The 11,673-nt window shown below is 41.6% G+C and overlaps 1 protein-coding gene across 1 annotated transcript in view; it reads left to right on the forward strand.

The window, feature by feature from the left end:
• Window positions 1-1,116: 1,116 nt before the first annotated feature.
• The window catches only part of MTHFSD (methenyltetrahydrofolate synthetase domain containing), a gene marked incomplete at its 5' end in the record, with an annotated part of 12,625 nt that continues 2,068 nt past the window's right edge, over window positions 1,117-11,673 (forward strand). The window contains 5 exons of the mRNA XM_010183838.1: window positions 1,117-1,242; window positions 1,773-1,886; window positions 3,953-4,043; window positions 4,860-4,972; window positions 5,187-5,312. Of these exons, the coding sequence (XP_010182140.1) occupies window positions 1,117-1,242; window positions 1,773-1,886; window positions 3,953-4,043; window positions 4,860-4,972; window positions 5,187-5,312 (570 nt within the window). The remainder of the gene's footprint in view (window positions 1,243-1,772; window positions 1,887-3,952; window positions 4,044-4,859; window positions 4,973-5,186; window positions 5,313-11,673) is intronic.

The following is an 11,673-nucleotide window of genomic DNA, read 5'->3' on the forward strand; positions in this document are numbered from 1 at the left end:
GGCCTGCAGCTCCGGACCGCTTCCTGCTTCCTCCCTCAGCCTCGGGTCCCGCCTGGCTCTGGAGCCTATAGCCCAGTCCAGCAGTGCCCCCCAGCTCTCCTGCCTGCTCCCTGCAGCCCTCAGGTCCTGCGGGCTGTGCAATGCATGAGTGACAGCAGAGGGTGGCAGAGCTCTGCAAAATACCCCGATGCAAGCATCTGTATGATTGACAGTGAATAAAGAAGTGCAGGTGTCAGTACCTGTCAAGATGTAGCAGGTGTGTGCCTTGTTTTAATCAGTGGGTACAAAAAACTCTTTGTTAATGAGATAAATATATTTATGGATGGGGAAACTGAGGCATTCAGAACTGGATTTCACTCCCCAGGGCCTTCAGCAGTTCTATTGGGATGGAAAGCTGAGGTCACCCATCTTACAGGACATTACTTGGGAACATACAAGATGCTTCTAAGATGTGAACAGTGGCCAAGTTATTGCTGGGCGGTGATGAGAGAACCGTTCCTCCTGCTCTGGCTTCACTGTGTCCCTAGTTTGATAGATGAGAGGAAGAAATAAGAAAACTTTCAAATACTAAGTTATTCAAGCCACTGCTTTACTGTCTGCCTGTTTTAATCCAAGCTCAAGGTGTGCAGCCATGGATCTGCCATATGCTTGACTAAACGATGACCAAAAAAGCGTTCTGGGGGGGGAGTGCTGGGTATTTAGCTCATGAGCAAGCAGCATAAGGTGTGGATGAGGGTGAAGTCAGGTGGAGTGGGTGTACTTGGATCCCCTCTTTTTTTGAGGCCTGCAAGATACTGGTCAAGCACTCAGCATCTGTTACTATGTGAGTTTCCCATAGAGAACATTGCAAAATGAGCAGCATGTCCCTCATTTTTAAAACTGGGAAATCAGCCTCTCTACAGCGTGAAAGACTGTAAATTTCCCACCTCTGTTGTGAACTCCTTGGTGATGCACTGATATCTTATAAAAACAGGGTGCCTCCCACGCTGCGACAAGGCTTCTGGGTTTACAGGATTTCAAAGCTGCCAATACTGTAAAAATAAACCCCGATGCTCCCCAGAAGAACGCTTGCTTTCTAACGCTGGAAGTAAGTGAACATACTCTCTCTCAATTCCTTTCTTCACGCAGGGTTCTCACCAGGCTTGCTGCTCTATTAAAGAGCTGGATGTGTTCACCAGAGCACACGAGGTTAAAGTGGATCCTGACAAACCTCTGGAAGGTGTTCGGCTGGCTGCGCTGCAGGTAACAGCACCTCTGCACCCCTGAGGAGGGTGGGACAGCGGTGCAGTGCTTGGCAACATCTCGTGGTCAATGCCTGCCATTTCTCTGACGGGAGCTTTACCAGTCCTAAACCTCATGCGGTTGCTTATGTAGGGATGGCTTTGCCTTTTTTGGCAAATAGTGAAGGTGCAGGTAGGGTTTGGGGGAATTAATGTGTTTCTGTGGAGCAATAGCTGTTTCACTGTCATTGTGTTCTTATTCCCCAAAATACACAAGGCAGCCTTGCCTCAAATTGCCTTACGTTTATCCCAAGATGAACATGTGACAGTCTTGTGCTTTAGACCTATAGGTTATGTCTTGCTGTTTCTTCAATAAAATCTTGTCTGGAATTTTGCTGTGCTGCAGGAGTTTAATCTACAAGCACTACACAATCAATAACACTAACTGCTCTGTAGCAAGTAAGATTATTGACATGGTGACCTATGGGACAGTGAAAATATTTCTTTAGTGGCCCACCTCCTTTTAATGGGATAATTTCTTTTGTTACACAGGCAAGGAAGACTTTGTTGGTTCCCACACCACGTTTGAGAACTGGGCTGTTCAATAGGATTGTTCCACCTTCAGGTGCAACTAAGGAGATCCTGCGAATATGTGCTACAGCTCAGGTAGGGATGAAAAATGGGGGAGGTCCGAATTAGCTTGTAGAGGACGGTTGTGTTATCATAGTTCAACTAGAAGATGGGAAGCCACATGCTACCTGAAATACTGCTCTGCTAGTATGTTACCCCTGTTTTTGTGTACACAGTCGCCTTTAATAATTCTTTTGTTGGTACTTAAATCATGAGGAAATTTAGTGCTTTCACTATATTTTATTAACAGAATGCTGTCAATATTTTGTGAATGCTTTTTGGAACATTACGAGCAACTTTTGTAGGTGACTTAGATCTTTACATTTCTAATAAATAGCACTCCTATATTCTTCTGCAGTTTTGAGCCAGTGAATCCTGTAAGGAATATTTTAGTGTTTACATTCTTTGCATAATCTGGTCCATAAAATAATAGGTTTTAATAAATAGGAAAGATCAGGTCTTTCAGAATCCTGAGTCTAAAGTAATAGTCATTCTGTTATTTGCTGAGGTGCAAAGATGTTAATCAGTTTGCTTTTGCAACGCGGTGTGCTGCTGCCCTCTGGTGTTTAAATGCCATACTGTACCGCTGAAGTCATTTGACAGCCAAACCCGCCTTTATACAGATCTTTATTTGATATGAAAACTAACTCGTACAAAATGAGCAGGCCAGGTCTGTAGGTTTTATTTCGTTATCTCCTGCTAAAGGCAATGAAGTTCTGCATTAATCCTGTATACAACTGACGGTCGTAAATGGATGGTAATTCGTAGTGCCTTTCTTTGTTGGAACTTCTATTAAAGTCGTTAACTAATTAAGCTTTTTAGGGTTTTAGAGCACTTTTGAAAGAGACCTTTCTCTTGACCTGCTTCATATCTGATCTCTGATCTTACCACCGTGTCTCTGGTTTTTCCCCCAGCCAGGCATACTAATGAATAAACTGCCATTAGCAGTTTATATTTACAAAGCACTGGGCAAACAGTTCTTACCATGCTGCTGTGAAGTGGGTAATGAGCATTATTACTGATAGCCAAAGTACTGATCTTTTTTGTTTTGTGCTTTACACAGAAAATGTTTGGCTTTTTATTATGAAGGTTAACTTAGCACAAAGTTAAGCTGGTGTGAGGAGGATTTACATTACACTGTACACATAAGAGTGAGAGAATCACAAGACATCTTTTTAGACGTTTTAAACCTCTGATGTTTTAAAGCCCAGGTGAACACCATTTTAATTTCTGGAGCTCTGAACATAATTTAGTTAGGATATGTTGTTTAAAGAGGAGACTGAAGAGGGGTGGATGGGAAGGAGAGGGAAGAGTAGAGAAGGAAAAAAGAATGATGGCTATGTAAGGTTTTTCTTTTCACTTGTCAGAAACAGTGTGTTTTGCTGTTAATTAGTGTCTTAGATAGAAGGTTTTGGTAAAGATAGCTTAGCTTTGCAGTGGCACATCCTGAATGACAGTCAAGTGTTGAGGAATGTAGTGTCAGGGAGCACGTAGGCACCTTTGGAAGGGACTTTTCAAAAGATCCAGGTGTGGAAAAACTGGCAGTACAGTGGATGCAGTGAAATGGAGAGTGATTCATCTTGTGTACCTGGTTATGCTTCAGTAAAACATTTTGTGTGATTTCAGACAAGCAGCTTAACATCTTTATGGTGTAGCTATCTCTGTCTAAATGAACTTTGTGAGAATTAATTTAAGAATTTGCAGTGCTCTGATGGTCTCATGGGCATTAATTTACATATTATGACTTTAAGTTAGTATTAATAGGGTAGGAAGTGTCATTTATCTTCATTTTTAGAAATGAATGTCCAATAAAAGGTTTCAAAATACGAGTTGTTGATCCTAAATAAGTAACCTTTCTTAGAAAAGTGCCCACCTCCCTTAGCTCTCCTTGAAGTGTGCCAAAATTCTTGTCACTGTAGCAGGGAATGTATTCTAGGATTCCCTAGAGGATAGCTTTCCAGACATGTGCAGCTTGGCTATACATGGAAGAAACACACTGAAACGTGGAGAGTTACTTGAATTTATCAAAGTATTCTGGATTTCTGCCTCACTGGTTGGAAGACTCTGCACTCTGTGAACCCAAAATTGTGTTTTTCTTGCAGGGTGTAAAAGAATACAGCGTGCCTGTGGGTCTTGATGGGAAAGCACGAGTGGACTTGGTTGTTGTAGGATCAGTGGCTGTCTCTGAAAAAGGTAAGATGAAACCTTGCAAGCTTTTCAGGAGGAGGGTCCTTTTTGTTCTTTTTGGCAGACTCAGATGTATATTTGCAACTGAATTATGGTCTTGAGTTCTGTCTCTTCTGTGTGACGAGTCACTGATGCCAGTCCAAGCCTGCTTTACAACAATGCTGCCAGGACTTAGTGGGCAGACAGCAATGTGGTTTAGAGCAGGCAGGCCAGTGTTTTGGCCTTCAGTAGAGCTATTCAGGCAATATTTATTTTTTTTTTTAATTTTAAAATAATTGGAGGGCACACTGTTAGGAGAATCTGCTCTGCTCTCACATGGTATGTAAAAGGACATGTGCTGCAGCTGCTGATTTGGTACCTATTTGGGGATCAGATCTTGCATTTTCTCGTATTTTGAAGACCTGCCAGTAGTGAAAAATTTTCCACTGACTTTATCCTTTGCCTGAAAATACCATGCTCTTTGTGTGTGACCCAGACTCCTCTCCACCCACATAAAATTAACCTGTGTTTGACATGAATGGAGGATTCTTATTACAATGGGTACATAGGCTTCTGTGTTAACTAAAATGGACTAGGATTGATTTATTCTGAAAGGGAGGCTCCTGGAATCCTTTAGGAGTTCACAGAATCTAATGGTTTATTTTAATTTCAGTGCTTATTACAAGGAAAGTTGCATTCTGTGAGAGACACTGATCTGATTTTTTCCGCCAAGTTACAACTCTGTTGCAAATTGCTTAGTTTTACTGCAGACTTTTGACAGTTACCTCCCTTTCCACTCTGCTTTTTCTGTGTTTGTTATCACTTTGATTTTGTGTGTTTTAGGCTGGAGAATTGGAAAAGGGGAAGGTTATGCGGATATGGAATATGCAATGATGGTGTCAATGGGCGCAGTGCAGGCGGATACACCTGTAGTTACTATTGTGCATGACTGTCAGGTAAGTTAAAATATCCACGCTCCAGGGATGAGTCAGAACTGTGTGATACTGAATGGTATCTCTGAAGAAGAGACTTGGAATGATCTTGGTGTAGCATCTTTACTTTGTTTCCACTGTCAATGACAGATTTTCATGTATTGTGAAACATCAGGAATAGTGCACAATTTTCGTGAATTTGTTTTTAACTGCTTAACAAATCTCTTGTTCCTCATAGGTGGTTGACATAGCAGAAGAGCTTCTTGAAGATCATGATTTAACTGTAGATTATATACTCACTCCAACAAGAACTATCAAGACTAATTGCAAACGACCAAAACCTCAGGGCATAATATGGCATAAGGTAAGTTACTTCTACTAACAGCTTACTGGTACCTACATTCTGTTAATAAGCCCCCTCTTTTTACATATAAACACATTCTTTGTATTAGAAATAATTGGAAAAGGAGCAAATGTGTTTGTCAAATGAAACAAAACAGCGACATAGGTGTTCAGCATTTTTTTAAGTCGTAATGGTGAGGAGAAGAAATACATTACTGAAGCCGAGGTTGCTGTATAAAATGTGTTATGGGGTGAGAGTCACTGGAGACATCATTCATGGTTTTTTAAGATAGACATCATTTCTTGTAGTCGTTTGCTGTATAGTCTATCTAAGCTGAGGGGCTTCTCCGCCTTCTGTGTTTTATTCCTCAGGGCTCATTGAAATTGGCTCCATTCATTTTCTTTACACTGCTTTAAATCATTAATCATTATTTATTGATAAATACTGTTTTATGGTTTGGCTCACCCCAGCCCAAGATTGTCAGAGACTTTAGCAGCTTCACAAATGGTTTCAGAAAAGCATTTAGCGAGTTTCTTTACTGGAAGTTCACTCTGGGAAAACTTTGTCATTGGATTTTTATTCCTAAAATCATCCGCTTAAGGAGCAGATGTAATCCCCTATGATTGAGTAACAGTAGGAACATTGAAATGAGGCATCATATACCCATGTCTTGCAGAAACCACTGAGAAATTAGTAGTGAATACTTCTAGGGAAATCAAGAGTTTTTTGTTAAGCACTTGCCAACCAGCAAAAAAGAGTTCAGTTTTTTAAGGTAATGTATCTACAGCAAACAATTCTAGCCAGTACTATTTTTATTCCTATGGTGGGAGAGTATTTTACCCTGCCTGTGGTTGAGGATTTGAGGTTATAAATAAATAAATAAAAGCTCTGCCTGTACTAGTGCATTTTTTCCATTGAATTATTTTTGAATCATAATTCTTTTAGGATATTACTGAATGTAATTGTTTTGAAGGCCTACCCCTTGTGCTCCATCCATCTTGCCAACATACTTTTGATCACAGACTGACTTAGTGTCAGACTTCAGTCTCAGTAAGTGGCCTTGCTAACACGTTTTTTTTTTCCCTGTCTGATTCCCTTTAGCAGCGACATTTTTCAGAGGTCTGGGGAACAGAGTCTCTTGTAGGGGCTGTTGAATTTTTGTGAAACTTTTGCCATTCATGAAAAGCCAGTCAGTCCCAAGCAATGTATTAAATTCGTTGTTACCGTTGCCCTTCTTTGCTTTCAGAGAAAAACAAAGTCAGGATCAGTATAATATATGCCTCATAAACTAATGAAGTATCTTCCACGACTCTGCATTAGTGGTGGTGTCTGAAAAATAAAGCTCTTGCTGAGTTTTCTACAGCTTTCACTGAGAGTGGAGCACAAAATACGATTGAGCCTTTGTTGGATATTATTGCTTCTGTTTTTGCTGTTTTTCAGAGCGTATCTTGATTAGATAAGAAAATTGGAGGGTACTAGCCAGAGCAGGGATAATCATTACATTTCTGTTGTTTTGAGACAAGAACAAAGTGTCATGTCTTTGTGAAGAAGAAAGAAATTAGCATTATTCTTTCATAGGGAGCTGAATGACTTGTATACATTTTGCTTGTGGTTGTGGTGGTAATTGTGTGATCAACTCTTGCACAGAGGGTCTTGAAGGTGGGAGGTCTAGTTAATCTGCAGGGTGTTAAAAATGCAGGATTTGATACGGGTTATTTGTTTGTCCTTTGACTTTTCCTAGCTGCTTCTACTTCCTTTTCTCTACGTCCTTTTCTCCTTCAAATCCAAAATTCCTGCTCCTCAGAGCAAAACTAAATGAACCAAGAGGTAGCAAGTAAATAAATAACCCACTCCTAAATATGGTGTTTTGTCAACGAGAGTAGCTTAACTTTATTGTTAAGATGTGCGGTGTGTAAAATACATTGCAGAAAAGTTCATCCTTTAGGAACATCGCTGAATCAAGCCCAGGCAATGATTTAAGAGCTTAAATTTAAGGTGTTTGCAAACATGGGATTACAGCTAAGCATTGTTGTAAAGGATGTGCTTTCCTGAAGCTGTTAGGATAAAGAGTTGTTAATACATACACTCTTTTTAGCTGGAAAGAGGTAAGAAGGTACTTACAAACAAGATGTATGTCTCCAGGCTAGATTTCTGTGCTCAAAAAGGTTCTGCATTTTCCTGTAGTGTTTTTGTTTGTTACCTGCTATGTAGGAAGGAAGTAGTGTGTCAGATATGGGGATGGGGTAAATAGGTGTTCCTCTGAGAGTAAATTATTCACATCTTGGGGTAATTGGCATGAGTAGCCCTCAGTTGCCTCCTTTCAGTTCTTCTCAGTGCAGAATTTTCAGCTGTCAGTATTTCTTGCTGTCAAGGTAGCATCTTTGTCCAAACAAGAAAATGTGAATTACTGTGATTTTTGTCAGAGAAATGCTGATTTAAAGACTTCCAGGGAAGTATAAGAGCTACAACATTATTAATACCAAAGAAATGTTATCAAAATCAGTGCTAGGCACTCTAGGAACACTTCTAAATATGAAGGCAGTACTGGAGTGTGTATACGGCTAAGTATTCTGCATCTGAGCTCGGGGTTTTGAAAAGTCACTGTGTGCTCTTGGAGGACCACAAGGGCTGCTAAGAGCTGAGCACTCTGGAAAACTTTATTTGGATGCCAGTGGAGAATTATTTGGCTTCATCTGTCTTGAAAATCTAACCCATTGTTTCTGGGAACTCTAAATTCATGAAACTACTTACTTTCTCATTTAGTATTTTGTATGGGTAGCTATGATCTTTATCTGTGACACTGTCTATTATATTTGTCACAATTACGGAGTTATTTGTGCTGTGCTTATTTTAAATTGAAACAGTATAGAGCAATTAAAATATTTGGGGTCATGAAGAGGGAAATGCGTAGTTGGTGGAAAAATCACTAGATTCTAGCAAACATTTCCTTCTGTTTCTTTAATCATTTGCTGAGAATTTTATAGAAGTAGGAAAGATTTTTCCCCAGATGAAATGAACTGGGGGGAATCCCTGGGTCTAATGTTGGAAGAGTTTAGTACACAGTGGCAGAGATGGAAACTATCTGACAACAAGCAGCTTTTGATCCAGCTGTGTGATAGAATATTTGGAAAGTAAAATTCGGTTGTTTTCTGTCTCAAAAAAGTCACACGTTCAAACTAGCAAAACCTCTAGCAGGGACACAGTGTTGCCATCGGAAGAAAACTGCTGTTTGGTTTTGTTTTTTGGAGGGACAGTGTGAGCAGGGCACGCTTCCACGTATGGTTAAACATCTCAACACCTTTGCGAATCTGACCCTTGCTGCAGAGTCCATGGAATCGGTTTTTGCTGATGGATTCCAAATGTGGGTTGCATAAGTTTCTCCTGAGGGACACTAGCAGACTTTATGGGCTGCCAGCTCCCAGAAATATGCCCTCGGATTGCGTGCACATATTTGGACATTTTGTGCAAATGAATGATAAAGCGTTGGGCTGTGCTGGCCTGTCCTGGCTGTCTTGGCTTTGTCTGTGCTTTAAATCCCTGTGAACTCAGTGCTCTTTGAAACAAGCAACTGATTAATGAGACAAGATGAGAAGTGGGCTCTGTCCTGGAGGCCTTTGGGTCAGACACCCCCAAGGATGGGCAAAGATGAATCTTTCAAACACCTTCTGCCTGCCAGCCTCAATACTTGGAAGGGATGGTGAAGCTGCTGTACTGAAGAGTATTTGGTCTTGTTTGCAGCCTTCTAGGGCAGGGCAGCAGCATCTGTCTCCACCTTCAGCCACATCAGTTGGTGTGTGGAGATGGGTAGCTGTGTGAAGCAGAATTAAATAGCAGGCGTAGCGTGTGCTCCAATCTATAACTCTCCTTCCCTCATCTGCCGTACATCAGAACTGCACCGCCTGTGCTGCCAGGGAAATCAAAGTGGTGTTTGGCTTGGCCTGCACTGTATCAGGGGTCAGCATTACTCATTCTGTCAGAGGACAAACACATCTTTCATTTTCCCCAGCAAAATATTGAAAGTGGCTACATTCACTGTTCTGGAATAACAGAGGTTGAAGAGAGCCCCGATGTTCCAGCAGAGACGTTGTAGAAGTCCATCTCCCACTACGTTGTTTTGGGACCAAACCAGGTGTCGCAAGAGTGGATGCTCAGGGTTAAGCGCTGGGAGATTTGTGCTGGCAGTCAGCATCCAAGACTGTTTTCTTCAGGTTTCTGTCAGAAAGGGGCCACATTTCCCTTCTCAGCTCCTTTCCCATAGCCCGGTAATTGTGTGCCAGAAGAATTCATCTACCCTGCTGTCCTCTTTCCCCAAGGCTCTCCCAGCTATGGCAGGGAGTAGGCAGGGTTGTTAAATGATTAATTGCCTTTGGTGGAGTTATTTTTAACCTGAATCACTTCAGTTACTGAGTTTATAGCGCAGACCCACAAGCACTTCATTTGGCCAACCCCAGAGGGCTGAAGTATGGAACTGGCCTGGGAATTGGTGGTCAAGGGATAATAGGAAACTTCTTCAGCTGCCTTCACTGCCAAAGCCAATCATTTAACTAAATCCCAACACTCAATACAAAGTTTACAAACATCAATAAATGGTTTGGCCTTGACTTTATAGGAACGGGGGGAGCAGGGAAAGACGGTTCCAGTGCTGGGTTTGCCTGGGTCCCTGTAACTGGATCGAACGGATTTAGGATAGGACCCAAGTCCCCTGCATCCTTAGCCTAAAGCAGTAGGCAAGGCGAGGAAGGAGTGACCAGCCGGCACAGGACCAAGAAACGTGCAGCTTGTTTGAAAAAGAAGGAATATCTTTGGCCTCTCTCCACATGGAAATAAATCATTGCAATCCTCCACAGCTCACAAGACAAAAGAAACGTTTTGCATGATCGTAATTAGCAACACATTGTACTACCACAGAGTTCTTTTGTTTGCTATTTTGCAACAGAGCAGAGCAAGCTTTTTCCTCTCCTCTGCCACCCGCTGCCCCCTTTGCCCTTTTTGCTGTCACTCCCTCTACCCCAAAAAAGGTAGTGAATTGCTTGATTGAATTGAAACTCTGAAATCCCAAATGGAGGTTCTGCCTTTCCTTGACATAAAAGTGCGTAGAAATAAGGAAGGATGTGAAAGCTTTAATCCAGCTGAAAGATTCTCCTTGACCCTAGGAAAAACAGCCCTGAAGGTAAATCCTCTGTCTCTCTTTTGTGGCAGAAGAATGTCAGAACTTGTCTGATGTAGGTTTTTCTACAGAATGTTTTCTGTTACAAACAAATCTGAGAGCCAAACCAACTGCCTTTGTTGCTTCAGTAGTGTTATCTCTACAGAGGGCTGCATTGAAGGTAATGATAGGTTCAGCTCGTGAGGTGGTATTTGGTGAGCAGGGTTTCAGCTTTTATAGAAAATGAGTTCATAGTCCTTACAAAGATGTGTGTGCCATTGTGACTACATCTTCCTGAGTTTGCAGGAAGCCTCAAAGAGCTCCAGTCTGATGCCAAAAACTACTGGTCACTCTAGTGAGAGGAGAGACTGTGTTGGAGCCTGGCCAGTTGAAGTCTTTTAGAGAGAGGCCCTTGGATTATCTGACTCCTCAATTTCCCGTGAAAGACTGGGAGCTGTAGAGGTCATCCTCTCAGTGCCCATCTCTTTCATTCCTTTAATTTACAAAGTAGTGAGTGTTTGCCCTTGGTAGCGTTGATCTCTCTAACTAAACATCCAACCCATGCCTTGGGAACTGACTTTAATTTCAGGGTGAAAGGAACTGTACGTACACTTGGTAAGAGGCTGAGGTTGTGCTTTGGGCCCAGGAGTGACTAGTTGCATGAGAATTAAAAAATGTTTTTCCTGTTTGGTTTAATTAGCACAGAGATTACATTTCACGTAGAAATTTGACAGAGGGCAACCAATGTTCCTAATTGTTGGCCAGTAAAAACAAAATAAGATGGCTTCAGCCATTGGTTTGATGTTGTATCACCCAGGGAAGGGAAGTTTGCTGTCAAACACAGCAATCTGAATTCTTGGCTGAGAAAAACAAATCAGTCTGAGAATCCACAGAGCAATAACTCTTCAAAATCTGAAAATGGCATGTACCTTTCTGAGTGCAAAGGCTCCCAGAGCCCCAGAAGAAGTCCCTGCCTCTCTGTACTGGCTGCCAGATCAGGCCAGATTTGTTCAGAAATTGTTCTCAGTCATAAAGTTTGGGGTTTTAAAGGGCCTGATCCCAAACACCTTGACTCTGGGTCTGCAGTGTGGCAGAATGGAGGTGGCCTCTGCCTGTTCTGGTTAGTCCTGTTCTGCTGTTTGATGCTGTGTTAACAAGATAGAGCTAGGACAAGCTTCATGTAAATTATATTTTTATTTAGTTTCAGCCTGAAATAAAACTTGCTTACTTGCTCAT

The sequence above is a fragment of the Mesitornis unicolor genome, unplaced genomic scaffold (assembly GCF_000695765.1).
Source record: "Mesitornis unicolor isolate BGI_N332 unplaced genomic scaffold, ASM69576v1 scaffold30494, whole genome shotgun sequence".
Taxonomy (NCBI): Eukaryota; Metazoa; Chordata; class Aves; order Mesitornithiformes; family Mesitornithidae; genus Mesitornis; species Mesitornis unicolor.